This window comes from Amphibalanus amphitrite, unplaced genomic scaffold (genome assembly GCF_019059575.1).
Source record: "Amphibalanus amphitrite isolate SeventyFive unplaced genomic scaffold, NRLGWU_Aamphi_draft 000398F_arrow, whole genome shotgun sequence".
NCBI lineage: Eukaryota > Metazoa > Arthropoda > Thecostraca > Balanomorpha > Balanidae > Amphibalanus > Amphibalanus amphitrite.
In genome coordinates this window covers 337,328-358,297 of record NW_024881892.1, presented here as the reverse complement: position 1 = coordinate 358,297, position 20,970 = coordinate 337,328, and the positions used below count along the sequence as shown (strand labels likewise).

General features: G+C 48.3%; 2 protein-coding genes across 3 annotated transcripts in view; both read right to left on the bottom strand.

The window, feature by feature from the left end:
- Positions 1-20,970, bottom strand: part of LOC122390512 (oxidation resistance protein 1-like) — a 47,519-nt gene extending 26,549 nt beyond the window's left edge. Inside the window, exons 1-3 of one of the 2 annotated variants that reach the window (XM_043383535.1) lie at positions 18,581-20,970; positions 18,181-18,278; positions 11,463-11,530 (exon numbers count right to left, since the gene is read on the bottom strand). In XM_043383535.1, coding sequence (XP_043239470.1) covers positions 11,463-11,530; positions 18,181-18,278; positions 18,581-20,298 — 1,884 coding nt within the window. In that variant the 5' untranslated portion in view covers positions 20,299-20,970. The remainder of the gene's footprint in view (positions 1-11,462; positions 11,531-18,180; positions 18,279-18,580) is intronic. The other variant, XM_043383536.1, reaches the window with a different exon arrangement.
- On the bottom strand, positions 1,722-10,391 carry LOC122390511 (mucin-5AC-like). The gene has a single exon (XM_043383533.1). The coding sequence runs from the start codon at positions 10,154-10,156 to the stop codon at positions 2,585-2,587; it is 7,572 nt and encodes a 2,523-aa protein (XP_043239468.1). The 5' UTR covers positions 10,157-10,391; the 3' UTR covers positions 1,722-2,584.

The following is a 20,970-nucleotide window of genomic DNA, read 5'->3' as shown; positions in this document are numbered from 1 at the left end:
AGTCAGTCAGTCAGTCAGTCAGTCAGTCAGTCAGTCAGTCAGTCAGTCAGTCAGTCAGTCAGTCAGTCAGTCAGTCAGTCAGTCAGTCAGTCAGTCAGTCAGTCAGTCAGTCAGTCAGTCAGTCAGTCAGTCAGTCAGTCAGTCAGTCAGTCAGTCAGTCAGTCAGTCAGTCAGTCAGTCAGTCAGTCAGTCAGTCAGTCAGTCAGTCAGTCAGTCAGTCAGTCAGCCTGCCCACTAATTCACTAATTCACTAACCCGTCAAATACCTATACGGTCGACCTTGAGTTCGCCACAGGAGCGAAAAAAATGCCCGTAGTTATTGCACATTGCATTCCTCGAACACTTGCAAACTTGCATACAGCATATATTTACCAGATGATTTACCATCACGCGAAGAAAAAGATTCTCCAAAAACGCACCCCTTCCACACCTCCATCTATATTACTATTTGAGGAGGGTGCGTCTGTCCGTTACCGAGGTCCCGACTTGGTGGTGCTTTGCGTGGACTACAGGCCAGACCGTTGCACCTAGTCTATATTACTATTTGAGGAGGGTGCGTCTGTCCGTTACCGAGGTCCCGACTTGGTGGTGCTTTGCGTGGACTACAGGCCAGACCGTTGCACCTAGCCCGGTGAAATTTGCACAACTTATAGATCAAGGATGCGCGACGTGCCTTTGAGGGGTCTCAGCTCGATCGGGTCGATATTGAGCGCGTGGCGCGTGCCCAAAAAGTGCAAATTCGCGTCATAGACTTTACATGTATAAATCGGCGCGCGAAATCGGGCGAAAACGGCCAAATTTGCCCGACACGGGTCCGGTCCCGGTGCAATATCTTGGTGACCAGGGGTCCGATCGGCACTGGGAAAACACCATCGTGTACAGAATTGAACGGGCTATTGAATGGTGTGCAGTGCAGAGGATAGCACGCGCCACGTGCACCGGAGAGGGCACTTTTATTTGAAAAATTGCGGTTTTTGAGGGATTTTGGAATTAATTTTATTTTTAGGTGACCGTTAAATGGAGCGAGTTGAATCAACGCCTATTTGCAAGAGAAAGGTACCGCCTCTCATATAAAAATTGTGAAAAGCTGATTGATCCAAATCAAGGTGGTACAAATCACGGGAGAAAATGGTGTTTGTCAATTTTGTGTCACTTTATTAATCACACGGGGTTTGCTGCATAACCTGATACCGTTGGTAATTGAATATGGTACCATTGGATAGAGCATGCAATTCTGTCCAATATTCACTCTTCATTTTTGCATGATTAGCAACAGTATTCTTAAAAAATGTAAATTTTCCAAACCATTGCATCGTCATTTTTAGCGAAATTCATCGATGGCCCTCAAAAGACTTCACGCCAGTTTTCGAATCATTCTAAAGTAGAACGCATGATAATACGACACGGGCACCTCGATGCGATGTATCTTTTTTGTTTTATTACAAGATGCTTGGCCGTCAAAAAGAAATCGAACGAAATGGATACCAACCAAATCGACACAGACCAACCCAATACCCACTGGTCAAAAATAACCCTTCTTCGCGTTGCGGAGCACGCGGGTAACCCTAGTAAACGAACTATAGTAGAAATGAAGTTATCAGCGGTGAGACTTAAGTCTCGTCGTTTTGCATACATAACTCGAGAAAAAGGAACTACGTGCGTTATCCTGCACATCGTTATAAATTCATACTTTCCAATAAGGCGCATATCAAAAACAAAAATGAAGACTTAAGCCAGCAAGGAAAACGTGGCCATAATATTTATTTAGACAGTAAATATTTACGTTAAAAAGTATTCACATTCCTAGGAACAGCTCGGAAACTATAAATTTTTAAACACTACTGAACAAAAATAGGAACATTAATGCACACATCAATACACAATCAATGCTCATATTAACAAAAACGGACCACACAGATCTCGATCGGAATCGATTTCGCATTGCGTCATACAGCTCTTGACATGGTAAGCAATCACATCACTCAAAACGCAATATCTGAAAGCTGCAATGCGTAACTACCCTCCTTTCAGGGCAGATTCGTCTAAATCTTGAAATATGAGGCTAACATCGAGATGTAAGTAATAAGTATCATCGGTTCCTCGACTTGACTTCAAAGGCCGCTGAGCTGGCTTCAGAGATCCTCAAACTGAAGGCAATAACCTCTGCCACGGCTCAAGAAGCCAGCGTCAACTTTTATTGCTGTTCAAGCTTTAGTGGCATGCGCGAACACTCGCTGCCAGAGCTTTAGTTGTGTGTGATCAACATTCCATCAGTAGCCGAAGCGGCGCAGATGTTCGAAGGCCGGCGCCTTGCAGACGAAGGGTCGTTTCACGGAGGAGCAGCTGATGTCGTTCCACTGTCCGAAGCCGAAGACGACGCGCAGCTCCGCGCAGTCCTCGCCCTTGCTGTCGCCGTAGGGCGGCGGCGAGTTGGACGGCTCGGAGTCGCTCCAGTTGAGGAAGTCGACGTCGCTGCCGTCCGTCCAGACGTAGCGACCCTCCTCGGCCGCGTCCGTGAGGCCGATGTGGAGGCCTGTGACGGCGCGGCACTTGCCCTCGTGGCAGACCGGACCGAAACGACCCATCAGGAAGAAGTTCTCGTCGTTGCTGTGGACGCTGGCCAGGCTGGCCTTTCGTTTTTGACAGAACAGCTGAGCGTACGTCCAGGGAACCGGCCAGGGAAAGGCTTTGTAGCAAGAACCGCGCCACTCGATCCATGTTTGAAGCACGCTTGTGATGGCTTCGCTGTTTTCTTAGTCACTGGTCGTTTCGTCGTTGTTGTCGTTTTCCTGGTGAGAGGCAGGGGCTTTGTTGTCGGTTTTGTGCCTTCGTCAGCTCCTGCGTGTTTGTTTCTCCTCCGCACCACCGGCCCCGTCCACTCATACTCAACCTTGTCTGTGACGTATGTCGATGGTTTCGACACTGTAGCCATCACTGTCGTCGTTTCCACCGTGGTATTTGTCGCGGATGTTGCCGATTTGTTATAGGTCTTGCCAAGTATTTGCTCGGTTTTCGCTGTAACACTGGCACTTGTTGAGCCCATGATCCGCTCTGCGATTGTTCGGCTGATTGGCGTTGTTGACTGGGCCATACCCTCCGCATCTGCTGTACTTCTTGAGCTTTTTGAAGCATCCAATATTTGATTGTTAGTACTTGTGCCAATGGAGCTCGTTGTTAACCCCAGGATTCGCTCCGTAACTGTTGTAGACCTGTGGCTTATCGTTGATTCTGTTATAACCTCCGCATCTGATGTAACACTTGCATTTGTTGTCAACTCTAGGAATACATCTGTATCTGCGGTAACGTTTTGGGTTATTGTCGATTCTAGGGTTGGCTCCACATCTTTCCCACCCAGTCGGCTTTCTGTCGACTCTATGAGTCCTTCCGTATTTGTTGCATTATCCAGTGTTGTTGTTAATTCAAGAGTTAGCTCCGTACCTGTTGAAATATTAACGATAATTGCAGGCTCCGTAATTTCCTCTGTATTATATGTGTCGGCTAGACCGGTCGTTGACTCTAGATTTTGTCCCGTGTCCGTTGTACCGATTGGGCTGGTCGAGTACTCCAGACTTTGCTCCGAATCGACTGTACCATTTGTGTCCGCTCCTGAGCCTTGGATTCGTCCAGCATCTGATATATCTATTGGAATTTCTGACGGCTCTAAGATTTGGTTCCTTTGAGTTGCTCGAACTAGAATCGGTGTTGTCTCGTGGGTACGTTCCCAGTCAGCCATACCAAATGAGGTTGTTTGAGGCTCTAACGTTCCCTTCGACTGGGATGCAGCTGTCGTCGACTCGTCGTCTACCCCAAATTTGCCATTATACTCTGTTGTGGACTCTCGCGTTTGGTCTACCTTCGTAGCATCAGTGACGTTGTCTGTTGGTGCTGAGAAAGGTTCGACTGAGGTCTTTGTTTGAAGGATCCCCGCCACTGTTTGTGACGTCTCAGCAAATGTGTTCCACTTTGAGACCGTCTCTTTTGTTTCGCTTGGTGTCTCTGTGGTAGCAAGTCCTTCAACCGTAGAAACTGAGATGTGTCCATCGAGTGTTGACTGTGTTCGTGAGCCCTCCTCAGATTTAGACCAGCTCGAGACTGTCTCTTCAGTTACGCTTAGCGCCTCTGTGGTGGCACTTGCTTCGATCGTAGCAACTGAACTGTGTTCATCGGGCGCTGGCGGTGTTCGTGAACCTTTCTCAAAGTCCGACCACCTCGTGGTCGTCTCTCCAGTTTTGCTAATCATCTCTGTGGTAACATTTTCTTGGACCGTCAAATTTGGACTGCGCTCATCGCTTGTTGGAGACGTTCGTGAATATCCTCCAAAGTTAGACCAGCTCGTAGTCGCCTCTTCAGCTTCTCTGAACGCCTCTGTGGTTGCATTAATTTCAAAAGTGGAAACTGAACTGTGTCCATCGATTATTGGAGGTGTTCGTGAATGCTCTACAAAGCCAGACCAGCTCGAGGTCCAATCTTCAGATCCGCCTAGCGTCTCTGTGGTTGAATATTTTTCCAATGTCGTATCTAAATCGCGGTCATCACCTATCGTCCTTGAAGTCGTTACACCTGCGTAGCCACCTGGCGCAGACGTTTCCCCGACGTTATCATCTTCTTGTGTCAGCACTTCATCAAGCGTTCCGTTACCAGAGGAATCAGGGCGCTTGGATGTTGACTGGAACTCAGACTGAGTTGTGGACATTTGCGCATGTGTCTGGGTCGACTGCGACTTCTCACCACTTTCCTCTCCAGAATCCTGACCTGTCATCAGACGATCCGGTTTACCAGACGCTGTGGTAGGCATCTCCGCTGTAAACGTCATATCAGGTTCTTGGTAAGCATCTGTTGCTGAATCATCACTAGCTTGATCAAAAGGCACGGCTGTCGATGGGGTCACAAAGTCTGGGTGCAATATATCGTCGATTACGGTGACATTGTTGCGGTTGATAGTGATCGACGGCACATATTTTGTTGTTGGATGCATCGTTACTGGGAGTTCAGACGTTACTAGCGGTTCTTCTCCAGTATGTTGTTTGGTTGATGCCAACATTCCTTTTGAGCGGTGATGTTGTGGTGAAACAGACGCCTCTCTAACCGATTCTGTTGAATCTTCCCGAACTGCCTTGTCGGTTGAAGTCGCAGACCCAGAGACGTTTGTCCTCTCCGGCGTCGGGGTTCCATTCTCATTCATTGTGCTGGATGTGGGCGTCTCATGGAAATAGTCCTCGTTTCCTTCTTCTACATTCCAATCAGTAGCCGTCTCTTCGCCTTCGCCCCATGAGTTCGTAGTAGTCGTGCCCGTCTCAAACAAGAAGCCATCGTCAACGGTACTTTCCGAGGTCATGGTTGTTAGCTCATCAAACAAGGCGGACGTCAGTTGAGCGCTATCATTCGATCTGGTCGTTGACCCGCTGTTAGTGTATTCAGCAGTTGTCGACAGTTCTGTTGAGGTTAACAAATGCTCTTCCGGTATCGTTGACTCGTTGGTTTTCTTTGTGCTTGGCGTCGTTCTTCCAACTTCAACTTCTGTGAAATTATCCTGGTAAGTTTTTGAATACCATTGGTATATTTCCGTTGTCATTTGTTCTTTCGGAGCCGCCACAGATAATGGCGTAGACACATTGATGTTCTTCGTTGTTGTCTTCCTTCCAACACCTGCTCTTCTTAAATTGATTTGGAACGTTCTTGAATGCTGTTGGGATGTTTTCGTGGAGAATGTTCCATTAATCGCAGATTCAGTACTTTCGAGTGGTTCTGGAGTCAAACCATCAGTGGTTGTTTTGTACTCGGACGTTACGTTCGATTCCTGGATAGTTTGATCCTGAGAAGACGTCACTGGTTGTACGGATGTTTTCACTTCATTACCGGAGACCGAAGGCACATAAACTCCATTTGTTGGCTCGAACACTGGTGTTGATTGTTGGATTGTGCTCAAATCCTCCAATGTATTCCATTTTGTATCATGTTCCTCGGAAACTGTCCTGGTAAAAGACACAGGCCCTCCTTCCCCGGTAGTCGCTGAGAATGAAGTCTGAGTGCGACTTTCCGTTCCGTTCAATGCAGCAGACACGGTGTTGTTGATCGTGGCAGCATCAACAGTTGACTGCCCAAGCAGTGATGTCGAGCTATCGCTATGAGGGTGATCTGTTGTTGCCTCCCCTCTTTTTGACTGATTGACTTCCGGTGTCGTTCGTTCCTCATATGTATAGTCAGTAGTTGAAGCCTCCTCTTCACCGGTAGGCGTCGGAACTGTATATGTCTGTTGGTAATCCTTCGTCGTGTCCCATGTAGTCGACTCCGTGCTGTTCATCGCACCAGCGAAACCTGTTGGTTGCTGAGACGACAGCATCACATCACTGGATGGCTGTTCCGTTGTCACAGATTCTTCTGTTGTTGTGGATATCGTTTTATACTCATCTGTGTGACCCACTGTGAAAAATCTGTCTTCATTGTAATTCGGCGAGATCGGAGACGTCTGATGCCTAGTTTCCTTTTTGTTGAGTACAGTCGACTCAGTTTTGTTTGAAGAAGGTGCCCAAACTGTTGACTCCTGGGGTAGTGTCGTTAAGTTGTCACTTAACGTTTGATCAGTTGTCAGTTCGCCTTCTCCTACTGGATGTGCTGATGTCGTTCCACCCTTATCCATGTGTTCCGTTCCCCAGCTGGTAGTGACAGGACGATGAGACGGTTGGCTATTCTCGGTTTCGTTGCCTACCATGGACTCTAACGGCAATACTTCTGTTACGCTCTTGCCTTTGGTTGTCAGCTCTTCTATCTTTGGTTCTCCTTGAGTAACATCATCGAGTGAAGACATTGGCGCAGTGCTTATGTCTTTAGCACCTGTTGTCGCTTCTGGCCCATCATTTCCATAACTTGTCCGCATTCTCTCGGTCGTATGTAACGAGGGCAACATACTCCCAGTTGCTTTTTCCGAGATACTCTCTGTGCTTTGATGCTCAGGATCGGTCAGCAGTTGCTTCGTCGTCGTCTCGCCGAACTCGAAGGTCGAATCCGCTTCATGAAGAGGCCCAGTGGAACTGGCCACCTCGGTTTCCTGCCCCTTGTTTGTTTCGGACGATGATGTGAATCCACCTTCACGGTCCACGCCGAATCTACGCATGACAACAACAGGCGAAGTCATGGTTTGACCGGATGCTGACGTTGCCTCTCCCTCTGCCAGTGTTATCTCTTCCTCAGGTGGTTCTTTAAATGTTGCATGGCTACTGGCTGATGATGTTGGCTCTCCAATAGTCGGCTGATCAGATGCTGATGTTGCATCTACCTCGGGTGTTTCAGACGTTGATCTAGAAGCTTCTTCGGTCGGCTTTTCAGACACTGAATGTAAATCTGTACTAGACGGTTGCGGTTTGAGTGACGGCTTTGCTGTATGCAAATAAAATGGATCTCCTGACGGATTTGCTTTCGATGTGGTCTCTGGTATCGAGGTCGTTTCGTGTATTCCTTGCGTTTCATTTTCGCCTCTCCGTTTCTCAGTCGAAACTTCAGTTCTGTCCCAGAACTCTGTAGTTTGTTTCGGCTCCGACGAAGATAACCATTCATCAGGACTTCTTGTGGTCAATTGTGTCGATAGGAGTTCATCCTCCGATTGAGTAACACTTTCGCTGGTATCGATTATGTCATCGACAGTTCCAGTAGTTTGCCGGGAAGATGGCTCAATTTCGTCTGTGCCTATGGGAGGCCGCTCGGATGTTGACGCTGGCATAGTAACTGCTTCCTTCGATTGGCTCGTCAGCTCTGGACTGGAGTAAGGTTCAGACGTTGAGCTGTGCTGGATGTCGGCAGCCAAAGTTGAAGTGTCTGGCTGGTTGAGCAGTGAAGTGGTATAAATCAAGTCGAGGTCCGGTTGGGAAGTGGCTCTGCTTGCCGAAGTTTGAGCGTCCGTTGATCCGAATTTCAAACCACCACCGGTCCAGTCACTCTCTGTCAGATCAGCAGCCGTAATGGACGCTGAAAATGGCGAAGCTGTTGTTACCTGTTCTGTGACAGTGCTCTCCATATCGTTGATCGTGCGATCTTGAGAAGGAGGTAATGCACTAAAGCTTCTTTTCCCGGCACTCATCACCGTCGTCCCAAAGTCACTATCATCTGAGGTGGAACTCCACGGAAGTTGTGAGCTGTTGGTCCCTACTGTGACATCGTGTGAACTGTGAGATGAATGTGCGATACCCGGAGTAGGTACAATAGTGCTTTCAGAAACTATTGAGGCATTTTTGCCAGATTCCAAATCACTACTTTTCTGTGAGCCATCTTTTTCTGAGATGGCATCTGTTGAGCCCGGTGTAGACGACGGCGAGTCCTGGCAGCCTCCATCCACGCCAATATGATCTCCACTATCAGCACACTCAAATGAAGCCACCGTCGAGGCCTCTACTCTGTCGTTACCTCTAAGGCTCTCTGTGCTGCCGACTAAATCAACCGGAAATAATGACGTGTAGTCCAAGCCGCTAGCGACCAAGTCGTCTCCATCAGAATCGAAAACAGACGGCATGGTCGATGACGGTGCGCAGTCGTCATCCTCTGGACTTGAAATGGCTTGATCATTGTTTGTTACCCGTTCAGAATTCGATTCAGACTCCGTCGTCTCATCAATGTCTATGACCAAATTAGTGATATTAATTGAAATTACCAATCCATGTGCCGCACTCAGATTTAGATTTGCCGACGCTATAGGAACTGTTTCTGAAGAGCCGGTCTGGTTCACACTCGCCCCAAGACTGGAAGATTCAGTAAAATGCTGGGCTGATTGCCGAGATACAATACTGTCGTTCTCGTCATTTCCGGGCTCCGACGTAGTCCGGTTCCCATTGAATCTGGAAATATTCTCGGCACGGTCGACAATTGACCCCATGCTGGCAGGTTCAGTTGGATGTTGGTCTTCATCAAGAGTTGAAATCATGTAAGTCCTGCCACTTCCAGCCTCTGTCGATGTTTGGTTCTCAGTTGAGTTTGAGATGCTCCCATCATCTAGGACATATTTAGCGTTGATATACGTGGGCTCCATTGTTACCTCGGTTGCAGCGACAGGCCCATTCTTGTCGATCGCACTCTGTAATCCATCTGGAAGAGTCGGCTTCTGAGTCAATTCTGTTGGCACAGACTTGGAAGTACCGGTTTCGAGCTCACTTGACCTCAGTCTTGTACTTTCAGTTGAATGTTGTGTCGATTCGGAAGCTGTAGCTATATCAAGACTTGTCCCTTTTGCTGCTTCAGTCGTACTTGGCTGGCCTTTTTCTCCCAAGCTGTGTCTCTTCTCTGCTGCGGTTGTCGCTGTGTCGTTGAGCATACCTAGGAGCAAGGCCAGCCTGCTAGCAGAAGTTTTCCCTGTCAGAATATTATTCAACAGTCCCATGGCTTTACTAAGAGAGCTAGTGATAGATGGTAGATAACTCCCAGCGCCAGCAGAGTACTTCTTTATTTTACGATCACCACCAACATCTTGCTGGATGGTGTTCCGCGTTTTGTACCCTCCAGAGACATCCCTGACGTGTCTACGGCGGCGGCCAGTGGCACTATCTCCGACTTGGGGATCACTGTAGTCCCCTACTAGACTCCCGTAGTCGCTCAAGATGCTGCCCATATAGTCTCCAACAGCACCTGTGTGATTGATTTGGCCGTCCACGATCGACGGCACGGCCAACATTCCATCGTATATCTCATAATCCATGTCCTTGTCCAACGGTGGAACAGTGCCGGTGTAAGGAATAAATATGCTGTTCGTAGATGGAGTCGAAGCCGGCGTGGTGGATGGAGTTGTCGTCGCTCGCTTCGTTGTCGTCTCGGGCATCGTTACCTTCAGTTTTAAATCAGCTTGTTTGGCCATGAACTCTTTCCTATTTTCCAGTACCAAAACATGTTCTTTGGCATTAAATATTTCGTATACCAGCACAGCTATTGCCGCCGCCGTCAGCATGACAGCCGTCCACATCACAACGAAGACACATCGCCGACGACAGGTCCGACGGCGGTGAAAGGTCTCCGAACCGACTAGGGAGGCGTCCAATATGGCCACTGCATCGCCGGCAGTGTCCAACTTGTCGCCCGGTGAGACACCGAGCGGGCCGGCGGCGGACGATAGTAGCAGCTCCGAGGCTTGACTGCGTCCCGTCCTCCCATGAGGAGAGACGAGAAGCTCACTTCCAGGCATTCAAGAGTCACCAGCTCAAGGCAGATTCGGCGCGATAGCACATGTCACACATCAGCTTATGATTTTATATGGATACAATGATAAATTTGTCATCTTTAAAATACGAGAAGAACGCATGTACGACAACACCACTTACTGGTACTGTTATTGTTAAGTGTCCAATAGAAACTGTAACAACACAATGCATTTACATTTAATACCAAAATAACGACAGATTGGAGGACGGACTGTTTGAACAAAATGCTGACGATGTCAAATTAACAGGACTTGATTTCCAACAAAGGTGTAGCGCGTGCCGTTGGTCTAGGTTTACTTTCAGTTCTATTTATTCAAACTGTGCGCAAGACAGCACCCTTTCAATTTTATTTTGCGCATTATTTGCATATTTGCAAGAGAATATGTGCAGTGTAATGATGCCTAATGACACTACATATGTTGCCAATTGCCCATGCAACACACAAAACTACAATGACGCGCCAATAAATATAAAAATGTCATCCTGCACTGAATCAGTTTCACGACAAATAAAACTTTTTGTCTGATTACATGACAAAGTACAATAAGCAATTTCGACTCGATAAGGAATAGAACAAAATATGAACATAACTTTATTGCTCATATACGGCGTTAAAACGCACATGGCTCGGTGACTGAAGTAATTCGGTTACTGTGATCTCCGGAAGAAGAATGATAGCAGTTTCGTGCGATGCTCAATAACATTTTCACGAATAGGTTGTACTTGGAGCGCACAATCTTCTTAGAAAGGTCAAAGTTCAGGTCGGTGCCACCCCGCCATTGAAATGAGCTATTTGTCCCGGGGAAGGGGACACCGTTCCGTGATACCATCCTCAGAATACAAAAATCCTTCTTCTCCGCACCGCAACCCCCTCCGGGCTGGACAGGCAACTTTATCTCATGCGGGCTGCTCCCTTGGAGCGGCACCGCTGCTCCCGAGGGAGCGCACCCCGTAGCCGGGTGCAGTGATTACCTTGGGGCTGGGTGGCCTGTCCTCTGGACGGGCTCAGCCCCGGTGACTCACTAGGGTGCCTGCCCAGACCAATGTCTCCCCCATATCCTATCATCCTCCCGGCTCTGAAATGGTCTAATTGGACCGAAAGGGCCTAACCCAACAAAACAAACAAACAAAAACAAACCGGGGAAGGGGAATTAGTCCATAAGCGTACTACGTTTGCGAATGGAAATCAATGTTCTAAATTGACACAATCATACTAAAATGGAACAGGTAAGCAGCATTGTCCAGGGGGAAGAGCGAAGAGAAAGAATAACGTAGCGGCCAGTTACTCACATTGTGATAGGTGACATTCACCCTCAAATCGTTCTGCATTGCCTGCTGACGCATCTTTCGCCTCTCATCTGAAACAGAAGAAAAAACAAATATTGCAAAGAGGCATTTCTGTCTCAGTCAGAAGTTTGCACTTTTCCGGGCCAGGTCAATGGCTACGCCAGCAAAGAAAAAACTAACACATGCCTATAGTTATTGTCACCAATGGCCATTTCCATGTTTCCATGCAATGTACTTAAACATGCAGTTATAGCATTAAGAGAACACATTTTATCAACTGTCACATTTAGTAGGCCAAACATATGATTTTCATATTGAGTGTTCTACAAGCTGGCCGGTTCTCCGGACAGATTTGGGACAGAATTTATTCTCCGGGACCAGGACAAAAATTCACAATTCCAGCATTGCTGGTGAGTGGCACCTCTCTTACGCGTAAAAATATCACATTTCGATCAAAGTTGACGCTTGTGGATCTAAACAGCCAACCTATTTATCAAACTTACCATGATATTGAAGCAGCCCAATGACTTCCATTTTTTACTTTTATGGGGCGCGATTTAACCACGGAACAATATCATATTGAAATTAAATGTAGCAAACAGCCCATTGTCACGATATACTATACTGCATGGCCATCTGAGAATCGCAATCTAGCAATTGTTCCATTATCGAATATTTGAGAAGCATAACTAACACTACCACGCAAATCTTCTCTGACTCTTTTCTATAAAACCCTTTACACTGATACAGGAGCAGACACGTGCAGCTTCTCTGACCCCTGATTCTACACTGCGCCACTCATTGGCCTGGTCTGTTCAGTGTCCAAACAGGGCACCGCCCCGAACCAGACAGAAGACCAGACCCCCAGCGAGTGGCGGTCAGGCCACGTGTGGGGTGGCGTGAGTGGAGAGTCGTGTAGTGTTGTGGACAAACCGCCGGAGCAGGGTGGGGGACGAGGGTCAAAGGGAATGGGAATAATGGTGGGAATAATGATCGATGCCTTGGATGCTGTGCATAAATGTGTACCGTTATGTTGCGCAATGGTTATGCAGGGAAATGTAATGCGGTGATGTAATCTACATACAGTAGGATAAAATAATTTTCCTAAATTCATTTCATATTTCTCCATTAACCTGCGCCCTGGTGGGGTCTGTTTATAACGCGACCTGGTGGGGGGGGGGGGGGTTATTTTTTGCCCCCTTCGTATCTCCGAAACTACTGGACGGATCCGCCAAATTCAAACGACGTTCGAAAGGCCTGTCAAATTTGTCGAAGGAAACCAAATTTCATTGACCTCGGGGTCACCGATGACGTCACAAGTCAGGTCAAAGATGAAATGTTTCACCGTTCACGGGTCATCTAGGGAATGCGCTGCAACACCGAAGAAAACGCATTTTGTCGAGAATCAGCGATAGGGCGTCAGTTGCCTAGTACATATGTTGCTATAAGAGGTCACTGACATTACCAGGTCAGGTCACAGGTCAGGTCACCAAGGGTCACAGGTCAGGTCACATGAACCTAACTTTAGGTACTAAGGTTGTGCGATACATGTTTTATGGCCAATTTTTCATTTCCAACTCAATGGTGTTGGTTATAAGACTATCAGGTACGGCTTAGGTCACTTTCTGGTGAAGGTCAGGTCAAGGTCAGGTCAAAAAAGGTCAAATTTTAGTTGATAGTTTTGCATAAAATGGGTATTGATTCGATGCAGCTCGTCACAGGGAGTCTAATGGTGGTCTTTGTTTTGCGCTACGGGGTCTAGAATTGCTAAAAATTGAGTTTGAAAATTTGACGTCATCAATTTTGAACCGTTTTTTCGCTATAACTTCGCTAAAAAAAGAGGTATTAATCTCAAATTTGGTATGTGGATAGAAGATGGTAGGGACTATCACATGTATTCCGGTTTTTGCGAAATACAAAAAAAGGATTTTTCGGCTATTATATTCAAACAATCTATTTTTTTACTTTTGGGGGTCAAAATCCAAAAATTTTAAAAATCCGAGATAGCAGTTTTGTAGCCCTGTCAATTCTACAGCTTTTATGTCTTAATCGTTTTTCTGTATTTGCAAAGCTATAGGCCTGACAGCTCTTCCCGCGAAACCCTTTTTTGGGTCAAAAACGGCAGAACATGACGTCACTCTGACGTCATTTGTGGCCAACCTATCATAGCCTTTGGAAATTTTTTGGTCACAATGTGTAAAATTGATGTCCGGGAGGGTACTGAAAGTTTGGTGACGATCGGCGCAGCGGTTCTGGAGATATATCGAAAAGTCTGGAGGGGGGGGGGGGGGCAAAAAAATAGCCCCCCACCAGGGCGCGGGTTAAAGGGACCATCCCACCTTAACATTAGTTTTGAGTTGAGATAGCCAAGTTTGCGGCCAGGCTCAGAAACCACCATTTATCCTGGTCGCAACCCCCGCAGCTTTATGGTGTTCAAGAAATTTCTTCCCTTTACTTGCAGGGTGGGACCAGCTTAGTCCCTATCTCTTAACCATTAGCGGTTTGTTGATGACGTCAGCAGTCATTTCAACGCCCGCCATTCCTTGAACCCGAGTTTTGCTGACCTTGAGCTCCCTTTTATATCAACGTGAAATCCGTCGTCGGCGCTGAGAAAGCCTATTGCTTTTCATTGTAATTTGAATATTAGAAAATACCCACCACTGGAACTTGGACTGATATTATACCAAGGCCGAAGATGATCAAGCTGCCTGCTATATCTGGAGCTTGGTGTTCAACTTCAACATGGAATGAAAAACAAAATATCAAAGCAAACTGGATATGGTACTGCAAGTTTAAGTCCAAAGAAATTTGAAGAGCTGACAATTGACATTAATTCTTTTCCCGCAAGGTTTCCATAGGAGATCACACCATGAAGAAATATTTTTGATGTTAACAGTTGAAAGGGGATTGATCTTCCAGTTTTGACAAAAGACGCTGCTGACTGTCCTTGGAAAAGGATGTCGGCATGAGGTGCAATTGTGCTTGTGAAGTGGTTATAACTGGTCTTTTCACAGTGTTAAATTAAATGTGCCATTGCAGCCAAGTGTGTTATCATGTAAGGTAAAATCAAAACTACAATGTTGGTTTTACGAGCATTGAGAAGGCTGGTAGGTAACACCTGCCTGTGCTCGTAAATCATGCTGCCAAAGTATTCTAAATTAATTTTATCATACACTTTTGTTGTCCAGAATGGTTGCACTATTGTTTGGTATCATATTATTCCATGTACATATGGTAGTGTTAAGTCCGACCAACATGTTACCAGATTTGAAGCTGTTACGTTACCTAAGTACCTACCTGTTTTTTTTTTTTTTACTGGCGTGGTGAATGTCACCTGGATTTTGTTTTGAGGTGCAGACCTAGTAACTCTGACTACATGGGTTTGAAGCTATTATCTATTCTGTTTTTACTGGCCTGGTGAATGGCGACTGATGTTGTCTGTGGATGGCACTGAAACAAATTTTGAGTGTCAACTGCCATGTACAGTGTTTTAATACAATGCTGAGGGCTGAAAGTTGTCTTGTTTAGAGTGGTGAAAGTTCAGGATATGCCAGCCACCATGGTGGGTCAGAGTTAATGTGTTGCAGTCAGTTCGGCTTCGGCAAGCACACGGTTGGGCATACGCATCAAGTCCTGCTCTGCCATACTTTCAGCCAATTTCACCTAGGCAAGTCTTTTGTTTTTTCTGCCAAAAGCTATGACATTGTGAATTTCAGTGCTGTGGCCTGTGTGTAGCTTTCAGGAAAGCAATTCTAAATAAAGCTCTGATAAAGTGCATGAAATCAGCAATGCAGCCCTCTATTACATTTTCTACAACATCTTACTTGTTCCTTGCATGGAGAGAAAAATGCAATGTTATGAATTCGTTTATTCACATAATTTGACAAGCATGCAGTTACCTGCTACTATCACTGCACAAAACAGAGCAGAAAACATCAGTTGATCAAACACAAGACACAACAGAAGTTTACAACATAGGCCTGCCGAACCTGCTTCCTCCCACCACAGTTGATGCCATTTCCTAGCCTGGCTTGATGTGAGCACTGAATAGCTGCTTTGTCTAATTACAGCTCACTACCATTCAACTTAAACTACTCTCTTTAAAGTAAGAGTGAGAGCGTTCAGTGTTCATAGCAGCTCGACAGACGACAGACAACAAACATCTTGACAAACCAACCAGTATTTGATTTGGCTAATGATTTATGTGCCTGTTGTATCATGGCCAAACTACTTTAACAGCAATAATCCCTGTTTCATCTTGATCTTGCTTTTAATTCCATTTGAACTCAGATCTTGAAACAATCATCTGAAGTGATATCAGATACTGGCTTCTGTTTCTCTTGAAAGCAAGTTAAAACAACAATGATAAACTAAGGCAGGAGATGTGAGTTGTGGCAGTAGATTTTTGATTCAACATATGTCAACCTTATATTGCTTGAGACCTCTGTGACAGACAAACAAATATTTATAGTTTTTTGATAGTTTGGATTCTTGGCTTGATTTAGCAGATCAGCTGTGAACCTTGACTTTGAAATCACATAAATGTCATGGTACCCGAACGAATCCTCGCATGACATTTCTTCGTCCGCATTTCTTCGTCTACAAATCTTCGTCGGTGCATTTATTTGTCCATCAATGCTTACTCTTGCATATATTTGCGTTGAAGAAGAAATGCGAGCCGATTTTCATATACCCTGATGCGAGACAAAGTAATGCGATACGAATAAATGCCCTGACGAAGATTTGCAGACGAAGAATTGCGATACGAAAAAGTGCCATAAGAAGAATTGTCCTGGAATCCTTTGTTGGCCATCATATATTGACCTTGATAAGATAAACGCATCATTCGCGCAATATTTGTCGCAATTTGATACCAAATTATTGCTTCCAAATGCCGACGTAAGGAAAACCTTTATGTGACGTCATAGAAACAGAGGAGTTCCCAAAAAGTAAACAAAAATAAAAGTCTTATATCTCGAAAACGGTTGAATATTTTCCGGTAAAATTTGGTAGATGTTCATTTTCGCTCTTTGTGATTCACGCTACATCACTTTTATGCCAATTCATTAACTTTTTTGAAGGTGGGAGGGTCCCTTTAAGTAATCAAACATGGGAAAAACAAAATATCGGGCTAAGGAAATAGCTCAGAATTGTGATAAATGATAAACGAAAGAACTGAGCATCAGCGTATATCCAATGACTCCGGCTAATCTACCTGTCGTCCGAACTTAAAGCGACGAAATGCCATTGCCCGTCCAAGTACAGTAGCTCCCTGGAAGTAGGCATTATCTCATGAAGCAGCCACGCTAGATGGTGACATTCCCTTTCAGGCCGCTACCACGCTCGTATTGGCTCCCAAGGTTGATATAGCTAAAGATGGTCAGCGGCTTCTCTCGCGGTACAGGCCAGGTGATATTGGTAAACGGGGTAAGCCGTGGCTGGATATTTGGATAAGCCAAACGTAGTCGACTGTCGACGTTAACGAAACGAGATGAATGGTGTTTATCAGTCTACAGCGCTTGACGACAAGTCGTTTTTTATAATACAACAGTTCTTTGAGGACTGAATAACACTGGAGCAGTTGAGCGATGTGTCAAAAAATAAATTTCCATGGTAATTAATTGGCCCGTCCGGGGACAGTTTTACCACTTCTACAAAGCGAGTTAATGACCGCCGATTTATTTACCGGTTAACGCTTAATTATAACCCAGGGAACCGATTTAAATCAAATTGGGAATTAATTGTCTATATTGCGTATCGACGACGTCTGCCAAGATCCAGTCCAATCGCTTGATTGGTATCGCTTGATAGTTGATACCAAACATATTTTTGGTGGCCTCAAATGTTACCAGTTCTGGACATTTTTGCGGCGGTGACGGCGGCGATATTCCAAGGCAACAGCTACATATCCAGGCGCGGATACAGGGGGGGGGGGGCATGGGGGCCATGGCCACCCCTTGGCCGATTTTTTTTTCAAAAATAAAATAAAAAGTTAAAAAGCTGAAAAGGGGGCCTCCTGAAAATAAAGTGGCTATTCATGTTGAGATGTTGCCTGAACAGCTAGATAAGCTCAATAGACGCAGTTTTTTTTTTGGGGGGGGCCCAACAAGTGGGAAGATGGGGCCTCCAACAGGTGGGATTATGGGGGCCTCCTGGTTTCTAATGGCCCCTCCCTTGGAGATTTTCTGGATCCGCCCCTGTACATATCGATAATAAAATATTTGAATTCGCTAATAAATTCAAATGTTTGGAAACACTGATGAAACTTGCTATTCGTCAAATGATACAGTCCAGTAGGACTGCGTGTTTATTTCCAAGTTTCGGTGGGAGGACCGAGAAACGAAAACAGGGCCTCTCGGCTCTTGACCTTGGTATAGATACAATAATGTCCGAGCTCTGGAAGCGTTCAATAAGAAACCAAACATGTCACTTAGCGATTGTGTCAGCCATACTTAATGCGTACAATATGAACTCAGTGTACAGACAAAATGGAAATAAATAGGGTCTAAGCAACAAACAAGTATATTTTGGTACCCGTACCCACTGTAACCTGTCTTTACATAGCATGTTTCTGATTTCGCGTTGTAACGGTCTTTTTGTTGGTAAGACAGATGCAAGACTCAAGACAGATGCACAAACAGGACGGCGTTAAATAAGAACGGCACCCCAACCACTGTAACCAGCTCATTCAGCGTGTCTAACGGATGGCCAGTAGACCTACCTGTCGGTCCCTCCGCTGACGGGGGTCGGTCGCTGCCGACACCGCCACCACCGCCACCCACCACGGTAGGTGGCGCCAGAAGGCCGTCTCGCTGCTCCCTGGAAAACGGACGAGGCGTGGGTGAGTGACAGTTCTTACTGCTACAGAATAATAGAATATTGAAGATGCAATATTTGTACTTCATAGTTGCAATTCACAGGTACTTCATATCACAATTGCATCATTAATTTCAATTGATAAAACCAATTTAACTTATTGGGTAACAATCACATCAAATGCCGTTTTCAATAAGACACTGACACGCTATCAAGATAATGCACTACACAAGCGGCAATGTTTCCTATGCGTATTTGCGGAGCCACCCCACCCCGTGTCCCTCCCTCCCATCTCCCGCACTCACGAGATGATGGCGACCGGTCGATCGTCGCTGTGTACCGAGAGGCGTCGGGCGAGCGGCCGTTGACAGGCCACCTCAGGCGAGCAGCTCGGCTCCTGACACTGCCGGCAGACCGTGGCCGGCTCCTCCACCTGGCCCAGCACCGGGGAGCGGGAGGAAGTGGAGGCGGCGTCCGGCTCAGCGGACCCCGCCGGGGAGGCGGTCGGGTCCTCGCCGGCCTCTGCCGCGGCCCGTCTCGCCGCGGCGGCGGCGGCGGCGGCGGCGGAGCGGCGGTAGTCGGAGGCGCTGACCGTGTACGAGCGGTGCCGCCGGTCGCCACCGTCGTCCTGCATGCCGCCCAGCAGAAAGGCGGCCGTCGAGTCCACCAGTCTGGCCAGCAGGCCCCGTCGCACGGGTGGGGGCCGGGCGGGAGGCGGCGCGGCGGCGGCGCTGGCGGCAGGCTCGTCGGCAGGCTCTATGACAACCGCAGGCACCACGGGAGGTCTAGAGGGTTGTGCTGCTGTCTCTCGTCTCCCTCTGTCCTCTGACGATCTCCGGGCGGCCTGACGTCGCGATCGAGATCCGTTACTCATCCCGACCCTCTCGGCGAGTCTCCGTGCCGCCTCGGCCTCACTGGGCCACACCGCGGGCGGGTGCCGACTGGAGCCGCCAGCGCCCGGGAACTGGAAGTCGTGAGGAAAGTCTCCGGTCGTCTCCAACTCTAGCTCCTGGACGCTGACATCCGAGGCCGAGGTTAAGCTCTCCCGCCGCTGATGGTGGAACTGATACAGCGCCTGCTCGAGCTCATTGTCAGACCGGCTGTCGTCGTCAACAACGTCTTCGTCGTCGCCGCCGTCGTCGCCCCCCTCGCCCTCGTCGCTGCGGCTCTCCGAAGCCGACGTGCTCCGCGACTGGGACCGGTCCGCTCCGCCGGAGACGACGAAGCTGACCGGCCGGTCGTCGCGGGCGTCGTTGAGCTCGTGGAACTGCTCGCTCTGGTGGAAGGCCGCAGCGAGTATTCCCGACGAATCCAGCGACAGACGTCGGGTTCGCTCAGGTTCGGGCACTCGGAGACCCGAGCCTCCCGACGCAGTGACGGGAGCGGACGGGCGGCCGGCGGCCGGCGCTCGAGGCGTCGCTTCGTCATCGTCTTCAGCAGCTGCAGTAGCTGCCTCGTCATGAATTGTAACAACAGGAAGAGTTGGCGTGTTATTATCTCTACCAACCGAGCGTGAGCGACCTTTCTCCTCCCTAGTGTCAGACTTTAATACCTTACCAGCTTTTTCGCGTCCCTCTCGTTCACAATTTGCTGCCGCCTCGATTGACATCAGTTTTTCGGCACCACTGCCGTTCCTGCTGCTGGCACACTCCCTCACCGATGCGCCGCTGTCCGTGCTGCTGCTCACCTCCTCTCCTAGATCCTTCACGGCACCGCAGAGGCACGGAGCGCCGGCGGGGCAGGAGCACTCCCCGACCAGTGTCACGTCACTGGCAGTGCTGTACAGGGAGTCGCTCATGGAGGCCATCCGCTCCTCCTGTCGGCACAGTTCCCCGGCGGAGAGACACGAGTCCACCGACTGGCTCAGGGAGCCCGGCTCGTAGGAGTCCTCTGACCGCCGGGAGCGGGGCACGGAGACGGAGCCGGAGACGGCGCGGCGGCCCGAGCCGGAGCCGGAGCCGGAGCCGGAGCCCAGGGGAGCCTCAGATGCCCGCGGAACGGTCGGATCCCGACCCTCGGCCATTGCAGCACTTCAGAACTAACACAACCTAATGCAAGTCACGACCAGGCGACGCACGACGCAACAGCGTAATGACACAGTGGATGGGCCACTCAACAGCACACCACGCCCGCGCTGACGCAAGACGTGATCTATCTCCCGTTTCACAACGATAAACAAACGCGTCTGGTGTCCTGTCGGCACACGAGACGGTCAGGAGAGCCACCAGACACCGTGATCCGATCCTCCGTTCCGGCGGCTCACGTGATCGGCACCGGGATTCTCAACGCCGCCTGGCGGTCACGAAGTTCGAACACTACCCGTTCACGGCACTTTCCACGTGCGCCCGCCCACCGATTGTTTTGACGCCGTGACCTTGGCGGGCGTCGCGCCGACGAGCTTGAGAGCTTGAACCGTCGGTGCTTCACGGGTCTATCTGTCGATCGTCACCGTGTCGTTCCGTTGGAGGCCGCAGCCAGCTGCGCAGAATATCAGGCAGCAAAAACTGCAGACTCGTCCGGCTCGGCACCGATGGGCGATGAGACGGGGAGCGAGTCGCCAGCCGGTGCGCAGTAGAACACGTGTTTCACAGTTGCTGTGCGGCCCACACTTCACTACTGCTTCCCTTTCCTCAGACTCGTGACACGGGGCCGCTCGCCGGCGACCGGCGCCCGCGGCGGTGCGGGAACAGCTGAT

Coding starts and splice junctions, on each gene's coding strand:
- LOC122390511 (XM_043383533.1), bottom strand. CDS start 10,156: ATGCCTGGAAGTGAGCTTCTCGTCTCTCCTCATGGGAGGACGGGACGC.